This window comes from Hippopotamus amphibius, chromosome 4 (assembly GCF_030028045.1).
Source record: "Hippopotamus amphibius kiboko isolate mHipAmp2 chromosome 4, mHipAmp2.hap2, whole genome shotgun sequence".
NCBI classification, from domain to species: Eukaryota; Metazoa; Chordata; class Mammalia; order Artiodactyla; family Hippopotamidae; genus Hippopotamus; species Hippopotamus amphibius.
The window spans coordinates 158,935,343-158,955,217 of record NC_080189.1 but is presented as its reverse complement, the minus strand read 5'-3'; the positions used below and the strand labels follow the sequence as shown (position 1 = coordinate 158,955,217).

General features: G+C 36.4%; 1 protein-coding gene across 37 annotated transcripts in view; it reads left to right on the top strand.

Annotated features, from left to right (window-relative positions):
* The window catches only part of NUMB (NUMB endocytic adaptor protein), a 168,158-nt gene that overhangs the window by 131,039 nt on the left and 17,244 nt on the right, over positions 1–19,875 (top strand). For 35 of the 37 annotated variants that reach the window (XM_057730732.1, XM_057730738.1, XM_057730747.1 and 32 more), the window contains 2 exons: positions 171–245; positions 5,365–5,397. In XM_057730732.1, coding sequence (XP_057586715.1) covers positions 171–245; positions 5,365–5,397 — 108 coding nt within the window. The remainder of the gene's footprint in view (positions 1–170; positions 246–5,364; positions 5,398–19,875) is intronic. The other 2 variants (XM_057730740.1, XM_057730743.1) reach the window with 1 other exon arrangement.

The following is a 19,875-nucleotide window of genomic DNA, read 5'->3' as shown; positions in this document are numbered from 1 at the left end:
TGAGGACATTGAGGGTAAGTAAAGTAACGTTACCTTAACCCTTCTGTAATGGCTATGAGTTTCTTGAGTGCAGGAATTTTAATATTCAATTTTCTACCACATAGTATCTACCGTATAGTAGCTACTCAGTAAACACAGCAATAGCCCTAACTTTTCTCTTCTTTCTACAGTACCTTGGGCATGTAGAAGTTGATGAATCAAGAGGAATGCACATCTGTGAAGATGCTGTGAAAAGATTGAAAGCTGTATGTATTTGATGGTTGCCAGTGTTGAACTTTATGCTGTAAATATTTTCTCAAAAGATTTTGCTCAGTAAATTTTAGTGACCCACTATCCAATAAGAACAGTGTTTCTCTTAAGGCAAAAGATGTGGGCTCATTAACAAAGAGCATTTCATGTTGTCCATCCACAGGTGTAAGTTATAATGACCAACTTCTTCAATTTAGGCGACATTATCTAAAAGATACTTTTAATTCAAGACCCATGTTAAACAAGTGGTATGATTTCTTATAGGTGAATAATATTCTGAAACCAGGATAAAACTATTACAGTTAGTCTCTTAACCCAACTGTGATAACTGGGTTATGAATTGCTGGTTTTAAATCTATAAGAAACAGCTTTCCAGGAAAAATTATAAAATAGAGATATCTGTGTTGATGGCTGGTAAGGTTTACATTTTGGGGAATCTTAATTATCATCACCGCTACTCCCTCCCCAGTTTCCTTCTCTACACTCCTTTAACATAAACAATATATTTCCCTGCCTTTTGCGCAAACTTCAACATACTTGAAATGGAGAGTCCTTTTCCAGGATAAATGTCTATTTTGTCTTTTATGCCATATAACACATCCCATGCACATGCCCATGTATTTAATAAAAGGAGAGAATCGGTTCAGAGTTCATAAAGGTTCAGATTAAAGTGTTAACTTCATATTTCGGATAGGCTTAAGGAATGTTTCTTAAATTCTGATAGCCCTCTTCACAACCTTCTCTCCAGTGTGTGGCCTTTCCCCCCTTTGCTGTGAAAGCTTTAAGCATTACTTCTGCATGCCCTTGCCCCAAACAGCATTAAATACTTGTTGCTTTGGGTTTGCTGGTATGGTGGGCTGCCATAAGTTTGGCTACTAATGAGTGCTTTTTTTTTTTTTTCTGAATTTGCTTGATCAAAACTTTTCTGCTTCTTGGTACATTCTATATGACTTATTATATACAGTTCCTCAATATAAAAGACATAAAATCAAGGAAGCAACCAACTCAAGGAAGTGGATTATGTTTTCGAACAAATGTCTGAATTTATTTTAGAAAGGAAAAGAGGAAAAAAGTAACTGATTATGGTATGCAAAAAACTGAAACAAAACCAAACAATATATAGGCACACACCTTTACTGCAGATTTTGGTCATTTAAATTCTTAAATGTTTGAAGCCTTTCTTAAGTCTTTCCGTGCTCTCCATTTAATCATCATTAATATTAAAGGGACTTTACATTTGGTAGGCCAAAAAGTTTGTTTGGGTTTTTCCACAGCATCCTACAGAAAAATCCGAACAAACTTTTTTGGCAAACCCAATAATTTATAGACTTGCCATGTCTACCTAAATATATTCTTCAGTTAAATACAGCTCAGATAATGCAATTTTCCAAGACATTTAAATTGGATCTCTTATTTAACAAGATAATTCTAAGTTCACTAATAGAATAAGATTATCTAAGAACATTTTAAAAAGTAATGCAATGATTTGCCCTACTAGTCCTTAAATATCATAATACTAATAACTGAAAACAATAGACAAATCAGTGAATAGACCAGATACACCTGAAACAAACTTTGAATAGTTATTAAAATCTTACAGCCTACATAACTTAACATTTGGAATGTCACTGTGGAATGAGCCTTTGGAAAGTCTTTTAATTCAGAGTATGGCTTCATGTTTACTCTCTAAATAAGGAAAAACTAGGGATGGTTTAAGTTTGCCCAGAAGATAATTAAGAAGTGGTATTTAATTGTTTAATGAGCATTCCTCTTCACTTAACCTACTTTTAATTAGAAACCTCTCTTTAGGTAGTATATGTTCATTCTGTTAAATACAAATGAACAAAAACAGTACATAAAATCTCTTGCAGTCCCAGAGGTAGCCACTATTCACTGTCTAGTTTTAAAACTGATTTTTTAGTTGAGTGAATTTTTTTGTTTTATTTTACCTTTTGGTTTTTAACCAAGGGAATTGTAAACGATAAGCATGATTATTTGAGATACAGGACTATTTAAATAATAAAATTATTGAAAAAATGAGTTTTAATTTTTACCAGAAATAGGAACCAAATTGCCATTTGAAACATTATAACTATGCCTGGAACAGTGTCTGGCACATAATAGCCACTCAAAGAATATTTCTGAAATAAATATACAGAAAACAATTCAGACCTCAGTATGTATTTGGATTCCTTTTCTGGACATACTTAAAACTTTTGAACTTTGAGGGGAGATTGACCACTTCTGAACTGTTGATTCAAGAAGTTCTTTAAAATTTTTCAGACTAACCCTATCCAGGAGACTTGGAGCAAGTGTTGTATAATAATTTTCCACAGACAAACACATATTTTTTAAAATAAGATTGAATTTTTGGGAGACTAGTGCCAATTTCCTATTTATCATACTCAGTGAAACTTCCTCTTCTATTAATACCCTTTCTAATGCCGTATGGAAAAGGTTGCAGAAGGTTGGAAGTCTTTAGATGTTGTTCATTTCAGATCATGTTAGTCCATAAAAAGTCATGATTTTTGTCTTCTTTTCATATTTTTACTACGCAGAAATTTCTAGATGCCTTTTTCCTTCCTTTTACCAAACATTCATCTAACAGACATCTATAATCTACTGTGCCAGATGCTTATATTATGCCAAAAGCTGTGTATCTGGAGATCTGTTTTCGTAGATGATAAATATTCCTCCTAGAGTTTCAAATAAATGGAAGCAAATGTAAAAATGTAGAAACCTACAGATTAAAGAAGAAATAGCATGTCTGGAACAAGTTTGAATGCCAAAAAAGTTTTGAAATTTAAAGAATTATGTAGCTCAGATGTACCAGTTAAATAGGAAAACAAACATCTTAAACTTATCACTCGAATGATCTTTGAACTAAAAATGTAACGTTCTAGTGGTTTTTAAATTTGTGGGGGATCGAAGAAACAGGGTAATTTGCAAGTACAGTTTTTTGGGTTTTTTTTTTTCCTTCCAAGTAGTCCCTTACAATTTAGGATTACTTTAACGTCAGTTAGAAGTTACCAGCATAGTTAATATTATCAAATGAAAAGGTATTGTAAGTAAACACCATATGCTTTTTAGAGCATAAATATGTTTAATTTTTTTTTTACTTTATATGCATAAAGTCAGTTACAGTTATTTTCGGTTCATTTACGTTGTGGCGTAATTTTACCAGTTAACCATTTAGAGACTTAGATTTCTAGAGGATAAATGACAGAAACGACTGTTGCCCGTTTTCAGTGCCTTTATGGCATAGTTAGTTGCAGGGTGAGGAGTACTGTCATTTATCAGTCTATTTTGTAAAAAGTGTGTTGGGCCTTTGGTTATCTTGCTTGATATTGGTGCAAGATGCCCTTCCTTTTAAAATGTCTTTTCTTCCCATTGTCTCTGTAAATGTCTCTCCCTCTCTGTCTTGGTTTTAGACTAGTTTCATTATACTTCCAGTTTCTAATATGTTGGTTTTTTATTCACTATTTGATATATTTGTTTTAATGTATGTTCTTGTTTTAGCAGGTAAAAGAATCATAATTTAGTTGTTTTTTTTTAATTAATATTATTCTCTAATCTAATAACTGTCTGATGCATTTTGCACGTCAACTTTTTTCATTAACATCTGAGGTCTTTTATAAAAAGAAAGCAAACTCCACGTTTAACAGGAGCTTTTCTGGGAACTAAATTAAATATTAACCAATCTCCTTCCTGCATCTTCCTGTCCATAAAGAATGATGACTCTTTTAATTTGGGCTGCATCTTTTAAAAGCTGGTGGTTACCTAAAAGTCTAACGTAACTAGGGTCACCAAACTTGGCAGCAGAAATAAGCTTAGTCTTATTGCGATAACTACGCCAATTACCTTATTATATTTCTAGCTTAAGTTCAAAACATTTTGTAGAAATGTTTGATGCTGTTTGTGATTTTCAAAACCTGGAGAAAAAAACTGTTCATTGTGTGAGAGTATTGAATGAGTTTATAAATTATCTAAGAGAGTCAAATTTCTGTAGAGTTACCTTTTTCTAAACATTTGTTCACTATTAATAATGGATTATAAAAGGTAAAGGTTTAAAGTACATTTTAACCAAAACTAGAAAATGTTAAAGTTAAACTAACTTAGGTGAGTTAGAACTCATCTACCTTGCGTGAGTTCTTTAGACTTTACACGGTGGTCAGTTTTCAAAATATGTATATGCTTAAAAATTGGTGCTGGGACCACAGTCAGTTGTGTCTTTCTTACCCACGTTGTTTCAGAATTGTATAGTTATAACTGTCATTGCAAATTTCTTTATTTTAAAACAGAAGCATTTTTTAAAAAAAAAACAGCTCTATTCCTCAAATTTCAGTTGTGGTTCACAGATGTGGTTTGGTTCTCAAATATATTAGTTTTTTTTTGCAGCTCCAGTGAAAGCACTGGCCTTGTGTTCTTTATAGATGCTTTATTCTGTGTTTGAAATAGAACGTATCTATTATTTCCCCATGATTGCTATGGAATTGCAGTACACACATACATACAGATCAATCGTGATGTATAAGTAAGACTTCTCTAAGTGACATCTTGAACTCAGCAAGAAAAAGTGTGACAAGGATCCTCCCTGCACACTCATAATTTAAGTGTAGCATTTTTTAATGTTGCTATGTGATCATTTGAGTGTGGACTGGTTTTTTAATTGGTGACTTGCACATGTTTGACCACTGATTTTAAATTGAAAAATGTATATGAACCAATCTATTTACCACTCACTATTATGAAAATTTAGATACAAATCTCACCAAACCAGTATGGCCTAATCTTTTTCTCTGCTGCCAAATTTGAATAATCTGTTTTAAAAGTCAAGAGAGAATGCTAAAGTAACTAGTTGCTCTGCATGAATACAGGTTCTGGTTTCTTCTCTTTCTGTGGATTCTTAGGCCATACAGTATGTTTCCCTGCATTTTCACGCACCCTTCCTTTTTCCCTGCCACTCCTGGTATGGATAACTCTTTAAAACTCTCACTCCCTCCCCTTCTCCTACTTTGCCCTTCACCCACCTTCTGTATGTGCTTATTGCTGTGAAGCCCTGGGACATTTAGCCCATACAATAATAGCGCTCGACTTGTCCCCCTGTTCCTCCAGGAAAGGAAGTTCTTCAAAGGCTTCTTTGGAAAAGTAAGTTTGATGCCACATTCATGCTTGCTTTATAAGGAGTTACACCCCTAGTATAGCGCTGACATATTTTTTTAAGAAGAAGTACAGCTTTGGTTTCTTTGTCATACAGGAATTGATTTGGCTGAATGTGGAAATTAATGAATTGGAAAGCTGCTATCTATGATATTACCTGTGTGTCTGTTGATACTAAATCTGATGATTCCTAGCAGAGTCCAGTAAATAAATCAAGTAGGTTAAGATCTTGCAAAGTTGTTCATATTTGCATATTAGTTGAGTTTTAACAAGTAGGTTTTACTTAGTGCTCAATATTGACAGAGAAGGGGGAAGAAATACTAAATTCAAGTGAAAATTAAATCTGTCCCAAATTTTACATTCATTGCTGTTAGTTTTTTTCAATCTAAGTTAAATTGCAGGCAAAGTGAGTGAGAGTACATAAACTTATCTTTGGGGATCCTATGATTTTTAACCTGGGATGATAACCTAAGAAAAACTGCCTTAATTAGTAGTCTACCAAATGTCTGTCACATGTGGAATGTTCTTTATGTAGATGCTCTTCAAAGAATGATTGTTCAGTGTTCACATTTCCTTAGAATTAAGAATATATAGGGTGACAGTACAAAAATAAATTTCTAATATTTTTGTGTCTAAGCTTATCATTGTTTAGTTTTGAGTAAGTGCTGCAAAATAATTCAAACTGAGACAGTATAAGTAAAAACTACTGTCATCATATAACTGAGTATACATTACTAAAAGTTTATGTGAATACAGAAGGTATTTGTACCAATACAGATTCACTGGGTGGTTTTGTTACTTTAAAGAATGATTTTTTTTTTCTGGCCACGCCATGTAGCACATGGAATCTTAGTTCCACGACCAGGGATCAAACCTGTGCCCTTTGCAGTGGATCAGAGTCTTAACCACTGGACCGCCAGGGAAGTCCCTAAAGAATGATTTAAAAAAATTATTAGTTTCCATTTTCTTCTCAATTAAATATTTTAGTTGTAAGCTTTTTTTTTTTTTACATGTTCTGGTTTAGGTCATCTTTATACATGTAAACACGTTTGAAGGATTTTAGATTGAATGGTTTAATTCAGTAACTTCTGTCAGTCTGAAATAAAAAGTTGTATAATTTACTCAAATATGTCACAATAAAATTTTTTAGTAGATACTTTGAGCCTGAGATTAGCAAGTCCATAGAATGTGGGATCTATATCTAGAAAGAATTAATCCTATAGACATTTGCATCATTATAAATAGGCACTGTAATTTGTTAAGCAGATTTTTTGGTGGAGCATTTATTCTTTCCCAACTAGAATTTCTCAAAGCAATTTCATATTACCCCAATTAAAATACAGTTTTAATTATCTTCTAAGTGATGATTTTTTAACATGTCTACTTTAGTAACATAGTCCTTATCTATGAAGGCTAGGTAGAGAATGCTAAAGTAGAAAATACTGATTTGATTTATAGAAAAAACATGTTAAAGTGTATTTTTTAAAAGGCTACAACATTGATGTTGAAGAACAAAGATAGCTCTCACTTGAGTATCAATTCCAAGGTGGCAGTATTCATTGCTATGTATATTGGGGTCATTGTGCATCTACAGTGTCACTGAACTGGATCACACTGTGCTTCTTAGCTATTTTCACTGCATTTTGCTACATGGCAAATTTATATAATGTGAGAAAGAGAACTATGAATTATCTCACTTAATCCTTATAGTAACCCTGAAATTATTATTTTTCCGTTTTATATTGAGAAAACTAAAGTTTATAGAGGTTAAGTGACCTGCCTGAATTCACAGATAAAATAAGTGGTAGAATCTTGGATTTGAACCCAGATAATCTGATTCCAGAGTCTGCGCTCCTAATCACTATGCTACACAATCACTCTGTTTTCAGGTTATTTCCAAGCAAAGTTTAAAAGATTTAACCTTAAAAGATGCCAGTAAATAAAGAGCTTCCTGGAAACTCACTTTTACTTTCTAACCTTTCTTCTTTAAAAGTAGTAATTTTTTAAAAAATATTTATTTATGTATTTATTCATTCTGGCTGCACCAGGTCTTAGTTGCAGCAAGCAGGATCTTTGCTGTAGCAAGCGTGATCTTTAGCTGCAGCATTTGGACTTCTTAATTGTGGCACATGGGCTTCTTAGTTCTGGCATGCTTGTGGGATCTAGTTCCCCAACTAGGGATCGAACCCAGGCCCCCGGCACTGGGAGCGCAGAGTCTTAACCACTGGACCACCAGGGAAGTCCCTAAAGGTAGTAATTTAATTTTGGATTTTTGTCTCTTGTTAGTTTACTTTTTTATTAGTTAACGCATTAAAGAGTCTTTTTCAGTGGTTCAAACTGACATTTTATTTATTTAGAGATGTTTAGATCATACTAGTGAGATTTCCTTAAAAGATACTAATTGATCCCATGATGTGAACAAATATGACACTCAGAATTTTTTTCTTCCAGTTTTATTGAGATATAATTGACATACAGCACTGTATGTTTAATGTGTAGAGCATAATGACTTGACTTCATACATCATGACATGATTGCTACAATAAATTTAGTGAACATCTCTCATCTCACAGAGATACAATACAGAATTCCTATGTAATTGTGGGGAGAATTCTTTTTATGGCCAGGCAATTTTATTCTTATGTACAATTTCTTTAAATTACAGTGAGTCATTCAAAGAGTTTAGAAAACCAGGTGTGAAAAAGCATAACCCATAATCTTTCCAGAAATGTGCTTTTAAATGAAAAACTTTAATTTGGAGCCTTTTAAACCTTTCAAGTTGCCATCATTCAACTCACATTCACACTAATCTATAAGAAGTAGTCTGGTGAAAGAGATTTGGTTTGTTGAGTTTGCTAGGTCAGTTTTGTTTTGATGAAAGCTAAAGTTGAATCTCATGGAAAGTGCATGTTAGGGAGTTTTTATCTAGTGCAATTCCTCATAAATTTTGATACTTTCTTAGCCTTCATATCATGTATGGTCTAATGGTCCAGGATAACAAGAACAACAGTTATCAAGTGTTTCCATCAGACATATTTGCATAAAAGTAGGTAGAGGGAAGAATTGTCAGACTGATTCTGGATTTGTTAATCATGGCCAGGAGAACGGCTGCTGCTTTTACCGAAGTTGCATCCTGGACCTGATCACCCTGTCCTATTCCTGTCGGGGGCCTAACCTCCCTATTCCTCCAGCTAATGGGAGCAATACCTTCCGAAGCTTTAGCAGTGAGGAACAGATGAACCTGGGTGTGTTACAGGGCTGTGTTATTAACCTGTTGTAAGATTACACACATCTTAAAAGAGAAGGGAAAAAATACCTGAGACCCTGAAATACCTTCTTCTAAACTTAGCTACATTAAATTGCTCACTGTTTTAGAAAAGCCAACTTTTTAGGAAGTATTATATATAGCTTCCAGTGTATTTGGCCATACCCGGCAAATATTTTATTACCAAGCAATTACATGGCACTTAACATTTGAAAAGGATCTTAAAATTTTAATGTATTTGAGGAAACGCATGGTAATCTATATTACCATTTTATGAGGAACTGAGTGAACACAGAGATATAAAATGTTTTTACGCTACCCTATTGGGTCTCCTTTTAAAGCCAATGCATTAGAAAAACTCAATTCAGCCTACCTCCTGTGAGTCTCCTTTGTGTCTCTACTGACACAAAACACTTTACTTCTAGTCAGCAAATGTATAGAGATTTTTTTCCCTACAGCAAACAATTCTCTGTGACACCAGCTGGGTGTCCTACAATTTAACTCAATTCTAACCCTATCTACTTGGGGATAGTGTCAGATCCCAGAGATTTAAGGACTCAGTCTCACAAGACTGCTCCCACCCACTTCAGATGCCAATTGCAAGTAGTAAGTCCCTAGGTTACCCTTAATAACTAATTTGGCTACAAATTGGAGGTTCCCATGACCACCTCCTCAGGTTTGATTAATTTGCTAGAACAGCTTATAGAACTCAAGGAAACACTTATGTTTACCAGTTTATTAAAGGATACAACTGAAGAGCCAGATGAAGGGCGAAGCGTGGGACTGTCTCAAGGGCAGGAGCTTCTGTGCCTGTAAAATTGGAGTGTGTCACCTTCTCCGTGTGGATGTGTTTGCCAACCTGGAAGCTCTCTGAACCTTGTACTGTTGGGGTTTTGTGGTGGCTTCCTCACGCAGGCATGATAGGTTATATTAATTCCAATTCCAGTTCCTCTTCCCTCTCTAGAGGAAGGGGGGATACATCTGAAAATCCTAAGCTTCTCATCATGGCTTAGTCGTTCTGGTGACAAGCCCTCATCCAGGAACCCACCCAGGGTTGTCTCATTAAACAAAAGATGCTCCTAGTGCTCTTATCACTTAGGAATTTACCAGGGTTTTAGGAGCCCTATGTCAGGGATGGGGTCAGAGACCAAATATCAGGACAAGAGATGCTCTTTGTGCTCTTATCACTTTGGAAATTACAAGGATTTGAGGAGCTCTGTGCCAGGAACCAGGGGCAGAGATCAATATGTATTTTCTACTATCTCACAGCCATCTACTTTTATTTTATAGAGCTTTATAGTGTGTGATGTGTTTTGACCTACTTTCTAACTTGTTACTCACAACAGCTCAGTGAATTAGACGTGATAGTTCATGAAACTACATTTTACAAATGAATAAACAAGCTCAAAGAGGTCACCCAGCTAGTAGTAAATGGCAGTGCCTACCCTGAAACCAAGGTTTTCTGAAACTTAATGCAGAGTTCTTTCACCTACCTTGTGTTGATGTTCTGCCATTCAAAAGTGTTGGCCTCTGCTTTCCTCAGGTAGGCTTTAATTATAGTGAATGGAGAAGTGTCAAATGCAGGGGACACTAGACAGCTCAAGGGCCTGAATGCTTCCCACAAACATGCATTGTGTGGTTTGTGCAGAGTTCATAAATTTGAATTAGTTGCCAATATTTCAAACATTGAAAGCGTTCACATCAAAATTAGTATATCTAAAGAATGGAAGATCTGGCAAAATGGCGTGCTTTGTGTGTGGCAGCAGTGGCTTGAGCTGAGTAGCAGTTGTGCCCTTTGGTTGCCTCTGCCACATCCCTGCTTCTCCCTATTGTCCTTCCACTCATCCTGCTTCACTCATTTTGTTGCCTGCTTTTAACCCTGCAGACATTCGAGTTTGTGAAGTCCTCCCTGGGCTATTATTTGATTTAGGGGGGAGGGTTAGTTAACCACTTTTAACTGTATAAAATCACAAAAAATATTATAACATCTGTTCTAGCAGATACTGTTAAGGTACTGCCAGATATATTTTTTCGAGTTTTTATGCTGTCACAATTGTTAAATGGCATCATTAGAAATGATTATGTTTTGGAGAATACACAGTTGAAGAGTAATGCATGGTTATATTGTTCTCAACTAATTCTTGAGAGTAAAACATTTCATGGTGTTTATGACCACGGTTAAGTCAGTGTACTCACATCTATATTCTATTTAGATTTCCTGAATTTTCTCCTCGATGGCAAATTGCACTTAGTGCTTCTCTTCACTCTGGATCCTTTCCTCTACAAATGAGGGAGTATCTGCTGCCTCTTTGCTTTTCTTCCATTCTGTTTTTTAAATTCCCGTGCCCTTTCTTCTGTAAGTTTTACCTTCTTTTATATTTTGTTAGATGCATCTTTTAGGATTTGGTTTATTTATCTTTTTGAAGTACAATACAGCAAATTTCTAAAGAAGAAAAAAGAAAACAATCCTAAGAGTAATCAGATTTCCATTGATCCTTGGTTTCAGTATTTCCTGTGACATGATCAACTAATATGTCAAATGCCCTGATCTTTTCTAGATTAAAAAAAAAATTCATTAACCTTTGGAGGTATCTTTTTTATTTGTATTCATGAAGACTCAGTGGTTCTCAAGCCTCAAGTCACAGTTAGTGTCTAAAACATAGTAGGAACTGTGCTAGGCTATCCAGATCAAAGAGGAGCAAGATAACCTCCACTTTTTAAAGTCCACTTTACTCTCTGATTTTTAGATGCCTGTTTGACTCCTCCTTCCTTTTCCTTAAACCTCAGGAATTTCTTACTGTGTTCTCTCTTTCAGTTGATGACCTTGCTTCCTACTTCATTAAAAACATAGAATCAGCAAAAAGAGAACTCTGGAACATGACGCCACGTCTACTCACCTACATGCTTCTGTGCATATATACTCTGTTTTCCCTCTTATTCAAGGGATGAACTGTCTATGCTCCTGGCTGAGGCCACCTCTTCCACAAGATTCTTATTCTAGCTCTTATTCCAGTAATGCTACCCCCCTCTCCATAATCAGTTTTTCTTTCTCTAGTGGATTATCCATTAGCATGAAAACAAATCATCTTTTTAAAAAAGTTTTCTTCTTGGTGCCTTCAGTTTCTGCTCTCCTTTCCTCTATTAACTCATTTAATCAGACTTTTACCCTTCCCACTTGTCAAGCCATCTTCTATATCACTATTCCAGTGGTCCTGTCAATTTACTCAGCCTATCAGCAGCATTTGACATAGCCCATCCCTCCCGCTCCTTGAAACACTCTATTCATTTGGAGTTCAGGGGTCATACTCTCTTGATGTTCCCTTATATTGCTGCCTACTTCTTAGTCTGTGGACCCTTCTCTACCTACGATTCTCCCTTGTTGATCTCATCCGGTGTCATGGATTTAAATACCATCTCTATGCTGATGATTTTGAAATTTCTGTCTTTAGGCAAATCCCCTAAATTCCATAGTGGTACTTCCATCTTAGAAGCAGTATTGCTTAGGGGTCAAGGACACAGACTGGGGATCTGGATTGATTGTATTTAATTCTGGCTCAGCCACTTATTAGTTTTGTGACCCTGGGAGAGGTTCCTAACCATTCTATACCTCAGCTTTCCCACCTGTAAAAAAAAGGATACTACTAATTCCAACTTCATGTGATTGTTGTGAAGATTAAACGAGTAAATATAAGCAAAGTGTACAGAATAGCCTGCCCTATGGGTCAGTGTCAGTGTCAGTATCATCATCATCAATCTCACACTAAGGCATTTAACACTGATGTGTCACAACCCAAATTCCAAAACTCTCTCCCAAACTACTCTTCCCTAGTCTTTCCCAACCCAGTCCATGTGCTTTAGCCACAAATCCTGGATCTGATCTTGACTCCTCTTTCTCTTTTACCCTGTATCCATCCCATCAACAGTTCCTCCACTACTACTGCCCTGGGGCAAGCCAGCTTCTCCACTCACCTGGATCATTGCATTAATGTTCTACTCAGTCTGCTTTCATTATTATCCCCGTGCCATCTGCTCTCAAGATATCAACCTGAGTGATCTTTTTAAGACAGAAGTCTGATTGTGTTGCTTCACTGCCCTAGATCCTCCAATAGCTTCCTAACCTACTCAGTAAAAACCAAAGTCTTTTGGGTTTGTAGGCCATTGTACATGAATTCCCTCTGTCCCTTTTCCTGTCTTCTCCTACTCTTGCTTCCTCTGTTCCAGCCACACTAGCCTCCTTGCTATTCCTTGCGCACACCAGGTATGCTTCCACCTCAAGACCTTTGCACTTGCTGTAACCTCTAATCTGGAATACACATCATCCAGATGTATGCATGGCTCACTTCCTCATTTCTTCCCATGCTTTGCCTAAAAGCCGCATTTTCTTTGAGGCAGTCACTGAGAGAAATTTATTTTAAATTTCAAATGCCACCCTCCTCCATATGCAGATACTCACTATTCCCCTTCCAGCTTTATTTTCATCACCATTTGTGCATGGTATATATTTTACGTATTTGTTTTTTTATCTCTTCCTCACTATAACATAAGTTTTCTGTGGACAGAGATCTTCACCTATTTTGTTCACTGCTGAATCTTCAATGCCTAGAATAGTACGTGGTCCATAGTAACTACTCCAAAATGTCTGAGTTAGTGAATGACAAATGCACCTGGTAGTGGGAAAAACCAGACAGGTAAAAAAAAAAAAAGAAAGAAAAGTTAACAAATTGTGTAACAAGAACAGGTACTACTGGATCAGAGAGACAAAATAATGTGAGAGATTGTGGTTAAGGCTTCTGAGAGGAGATGATACCTAAGGCTGAGACTTAAGACTATGAGTTCCAGTTAAACTAAGTTAGAGGAGAAAGGCATAGAAGGAACAGCATTAACAGGGCCACTGGGTGCTCCAACTCATTCACTCATTCAACCTAGGGATACAGAAGGAGACAGAAGATAAGACCCAAGTTTATGGTATGGATGACCAAGGTGGTGGGGAAATCATTCACTGTGAGAAGAGGTGTGATGAATTTGGTTTGGGACAGGTTGAATTTGAGGTCCCTGTGGAATTTTCACTTTTTCTATTATGTACATTTGAAATATGAACTTAATATTAGAATAATTTCTGTTCTAGGTTCCCTCCTCCCCTCATTTAAAAGTGATTTGCAAACTAGAAGAGCTAAATTGCCTCCAAAAATCTTGCCTTTGTTGTTTGGTTCATGACATGCTATCATCCTTTTTTTTTCCCCAGAAGTCTTTAAAGGCTCTTCTCACTTAAGAAAGTACAGGTTAAAAGTTACTGTACTTTTGATGAAGCAGCCATTGGAGATAGTACCAGTCTCAAAGCCTATAGAAAATTGTGTTTCTCTTCACTGCTTTGTCCTTTGGAGATACATAGTGTATCTTGAAATTATAAGACAAAATTTGTTCATTACACAATTCTTTTCAGAAATTCAAATGTCATCAAATGATAGATTTGAAGGCCCTTCTCATTAAACAAACAAACAAGAAAGAAGCAGCAGCAGCCAAGTTTCCTGTGAAAGAAGTCTCCTGTTCACTCATTACAAGGCACACCGTGTCATGGTTGCCTGCTGATATATTGTGGTTACCCCATAATGACTGGGTTATCTCTGTGTGCAGGTGTGACAGAAAGACTGACCAGAAATTCTTTACGCATTGGGTACCCTTGAAGACCTGTTTGTTGTGTAGCAGGAAGAGCTTTGCACAATAGAATGGCAAAGCACTGTTGCTCAGAGTGGCTTGCTCTACCCTTCCTGCCCAAATTGGTCTGTTTACTGCTGTTACTTCTTAGCATTTCATAGCTATGCCAAATTATGCTTTTGTGTGTCTTTATAGCATTCCTTTGCTTTGGCTTACATGAGAACACCTTTTTGCTCTTCTGTATCACATGCGGAGCACAATTTTCTTGCCTCCAAATATCGCTTCTGGTTATGTTGATTAATCGCATGTTCTTATCTCACTGATGGCCTTGGGAATCACAGAACTTTAGAGTTTAACTGCACCTGAGTACAGGTCTCAGTTTAAAATAATAGGATATAAGCACGTTTGTTGAAAAAAAGAAAAGAAAAAGAATTCAGGGGCAATTCCAAACAGGTCTAATATTTCAATATAATGAATTGTCTTTCCAAAACAGGTTTAATCACTTTCCAGGGATTATGATAATGTGTATCAGAGGTCATCAAACTATGGCCCACTACCTGTTTTTATAAGTAAAGATGTATTAGAACAAATCCATGTCCATTTGCGTACGTATTGTCTGTGGCTGCTTTTGTGCAGCATGGCAGAGTTGAGTAGTTGTGACATCGACTGTATGGCCTGCAAAGCCTTAAGTATTTGATATCTGGTCCTTCACAGAAAAAGTTTTCCAATCCATGATTTAAACAGTTTAGAAACTTATTTCTCCAACTGGAAATCTGAAGTACTTCCCCAGATGACAAGAATATGTAAAACAAAAGAGTGACTGTAAGGATCTGCCAGCATACTGAGAACACTGCCAGCTTGTGGTCTCCATCCATTTAAAAAAATGTTTAAGTGGTATCTACTAAACAAAACAAAACAAAAACAAGAACAAACAAAAAACTCTGGAGATCAGTAGGTAGGTTGATGACAGTTCTTTATTGTAATTAATTATTTCATTACCTTTTATTGTGAGTAGCTTTTATATTTAGGGGAAACAACCTTACAGTGTACTGAGTTTGTTTAGTTACTATTTCCATGTCATTTTTGCAACTCTTTTGTCTTTCTTCACTAGTATTTTCATGTTAAGATTACCGGTGCATTTCTCTTACTTGATTTAATAATTTGTAATAGACCCGTTTCCTGCTCTCATTTTCTCCAATGTCAGAGTCTGCTTAATTTCTGTGTTGGTTTATATCTCCCCATAATAAAAGATGTTTAAGGGAAATGTTAGTTTTAAAACCCTAAGATGGATATTTAGAGAGTTGAGTGGTTACTTGAGAATTATACTTACATTTGACATTTTTCACTCATAGGGTAGCTTGATCCCTCTCAGATTTCACCAGTTTAAATTCTAAGTTACTGAAGTTCTGTTCATGTTAGACCCATTTTCTTTTCTTGAAGAAAAGGAGACATTATCTTTGTGTTTATACAAAGCCCTAAAGAATCTATCAAAAAGCTACTAATATTTTGTTTTAAAACTGTATTTTTTATGCATTGACACTATTCAATGTGAATTCTACCTATAACCTTGAAATTATTAATAAAATAGCATTGGAACCATGGTGATGAAATAATTCCTAATATCTCACATATACATGACCCCTACCACATTTTTATTAGTGTCTGAAGTGTTACGTAGTCTTTTTTTTTCCTTTTTATTTATTTATTTATTTATTTATTTTTTTTTTTAGGGGTACACCAAGTTCAATCATCTGTTTTTATACACATATCCCTGTTGTAGTCTTTTTTTTTTTAAGGGGTGTTTGCGTCACCAAGATGTATGTATATTCTACATTTCATTGGGTTATCTCTTTTTTTGGTCCTGTGGTTATCTAACTTTGGCTTTATCTCCTAAGGTATTGGCTTAAGTAGACAGTTTTAGAGCAAACAAAAGGAAAACTTTCATTTTCTCTATGACTGTTATCATTTTCTAAAAAGTGCTTAGGAATCTTAGTTTATATTATCAGAATGAAAGACTAAAGTTTACAGATAGTAGAGAAGTATTGCTACTATAGAATTTGTGAGAGGAAGTCTGGACTTAATTTCAGCTGCAGGTGTCTTTGAGTGTTAATATCTCAGTACCTGACTGAAGTAATTGTAATGTGGCAAACTATACTGACATCTGGCTTCCCTGGTGGCGCAGTGGTTAAGAATCCACCTGCCAATGCAGGGGACGTAGGTTCGATCCCTGGGCCGGGAAGATCCCACATACCGCGAAGCAACTAAGCTCCACAGATACTGAGCCTATGAGCCACAACTGTTGAGCCCACATGTCACAGCTATGAAGCCCGCATGCCTAGAGCCCATGCTCTTCAACAAGAGAAGCCACCACAGTGAGAAGCCTGCGCGCCACAATGAAGAGTAGCCCCTGCTCACTGCAACTAGAGAAAGCCCATGTGCAGCAATGAAGACCCAACACAGCCAATTAATTAATTAAAAACAAACAAGCTATACTGACATCCAAGAACTAGCACTCAAATGTATGAACAAATGGAAGAATTCATATTATCTGTTTTCTTCCCCTATTTAGAGAGATCAGATGCTATGAAATGACAGATACACTGCTTCACTGATATGTTAATACACCATAAAAATTATTATAAAGATATAACCTCAAAAAGCAGAGACATTTTCATAATAGTCTAATTGGACCAAGAAAATACTTCCATGTGTATGATAAGGAGACTAAATGGGAAACAGTCCATTCCAAAATGACCTTTTGTTTTTCCCACCTTTATAAAGTCTCCCAACCTTGAAGTAGTTCTGTCTGTTGCCTCAGATGCTGAACACTGTAGACTACAGTTGCACAACGAGCATATTGATAAAACTGCAAATTCAAATTTCTTACACAGTATTTTCAGTGCCATTTAGCAGTCTTCTATGTCACTGATTAGCTGTCTCCTATTTCCTACAGCAGATATTTAGCAAATTTATTCCTTCAACAAATATTTCTTAAACTCCTACTATGTACCAGGCATTGTTCTAAGCTCTGAAGGTATAGCAGTGAACTATAAGGATGGAAAGAACCGTGCCCTCATGGAGCTTACCTTCCAGCAAAATACTAAATGTTACATGAGTGTTGGTTAAATACGGGCAGTTACAGTTGTTGATGGGGTGACTGTTGTCCCAGTTTGCCTGAACAGCCCTAGCTTAACACTTCTTTCTGGGGTTTAATAGCGTCCTCTTTCACTTTCAGAGTGGTCCCAAGTTTGAATAGTGAATTATATGGCCACCCTAGTTCTAAACCTTTTACATCTGTTTATTTGTTGAATGCTCATAATAATCCCACAAGGTATGTGACATTATTAATATCATTATGCAGATGTTGAAACTGAAGCATAGAGAGGTTAAGTAATTTGCCCTTGGTAATACTAGTAAGTGGCAGAACCAGAATATAAACCCAGACAATAGCCTGGTTCCAGAGCTTGTGCTGAGTCACTATACTATATTGCCTGAATACTGCTATTGTAAATCTTTACTTGCATTCTCTGCCTATCTACCTTTTTCTCCCTAGCAAAGTAAAGCAGGTAATCTCATCCCCTTAAGAGATGAATTTGTGGCTCTTTGGAGTGAACTTCCTCAACTTGTCACTCACTCCTTTACAAATCTGTCTTCATTTCTACTTGGCTTCAGTCCATCCTTCCATTTCAAGGAGGGGACATCCCTCTTCCCATCTAAAACTTGTATTCTAGCCTCTTCCCATTTGGCCTCCTGGAGGACTTTGTTCTCTGCATCACTCTTCTCTTTCTTGGGCCTTTGGTCTCCATATTTCCATTGGCTTTTCCCATTCAGCATATAACCATGATCTCTTATTGTTGTTGAAAGTGTGTGTTACTCCTTCAAGAAGCTTTATTTTGGGGAGGAATTTTTTTTTAAGTTTATTACTCTAATGATGATAAATGAATACCAATTGTTTATTATCCTCTTTAAATTCAGGTACTGTACATATCTCTGATCCTTTCACCAACTTTACAGATGAAGAAATGGAAACTTAGAGGACTCTGTAACTTGTTAGCTTATGGATAGTGGCATTGAATTCAGACTTGTGTTTGTCTTACTCCAAAATCCATTCTATTTCTAGTATATCATGTTAGTTTACCACAATTCTTGAAGGACCTCCCTTGATCCTCTGCTTCTCCCCCATTGCCTTACAGCTCTTTTTGTAGAAAAGCTTTTTAAAGAGAGTATTTAATATGTGTAGATTCCTCTTGCATTTCATTTACTTCTCAACCTATTGTAGCCTGACTTCCACCTTTTTATTAGTCAGATCCTCCAAAGAATCAGAACCACCATCTCTCTCTCTCTCTCTCTCTCTCTTTCTGTGTGTGTGTGTGTGTGTGTGCGCGCGCGCGCGCCCACAGAGGCCTGTAGGCTGGAAATTCAGGCAGAATTTCTGTTACAGACTTGAGGCAGAATTTCTTCTCTGGGAAACCTCAGTTTTTACCCTAAGGCCTTCAACTGATTGGATGAAGCCCACCCATATTATCAAGGGTAATCTCCTTTACCTAAAGTTAGTTGATTGTTAATTTGTTATTTAAATAATTTGTTATTTAAATGTTAAACATTTGCAAATGTTAATCACATTTGCAAAATACCTTTTTAGCAACATGTAGTTTGATCGAACATCTGGGCAACCATAGCCAATCTGACACATAAAAATCACCACCACAACCTCTGTCACTCTATAGTGTCTTACTCATTGCAGTGGACATTTTTCACATCTTTCCTTAACTTGGTCACTTTGCAGCATTTGACATTTTGGACCACCTATTCTTGAAACCACTGTCCCTTAGTTTCAGTGACCCTAATCTCTCTTCATTCTCTCCTGTCCTTGGCCTTCTTATTACTCCCACAATTGATGTCTCCCCAAAATAAAATTCCATCTTAGAGTTCTCTACTGAGCTTTAGACCTGTGTATCCAATTGCTTGGAGTTGCACAGACATCTCAAACTCTGCTTGTCTAAAACTGAAATCCTATTCTCCCACTCTCAAACTTGCTTTTGCATCTCTTCTATTCTCTTAGTTTGTGGTACCCTCTCCACCCAGTTACGCAAGCTGGGAACCAGAGAGGAGTCTTCAACAGCTCTCTTACATTTACCATTTAAGACTTCCTCAACATTTTCCAATTCCTGGAAATCTCCGCTCCTTGCCCCCGAAATAGTTGGAATAATCCTCCCACTCGCTAGCTTATGAAATTACCCAGCCCATAAAAACTAACCACCCATATGTCAGGGCCTGTTGCCTTCTGAGATGGCCTATACACTGTCCGTGGAGTGTATTTCTCTCCAAATAAATTTGCTTCTTACCTATCAAAAAAAAAAAAAAAAGACTTTCTCATCTCCATTCCTATCTCAACCAAGAGAGCTCAACCCTCATTTTCTCTCACCTGGAATCCTGTTGTGGAATCCTCCCATCAGTCTCTTTCCAACTCCTCTACACTGCTGCCAAAGTGATATTTTAAAAATGCAAGTCTGTTTAATCATGTTTAAAATCTTTTAGTAGCTCCTAAT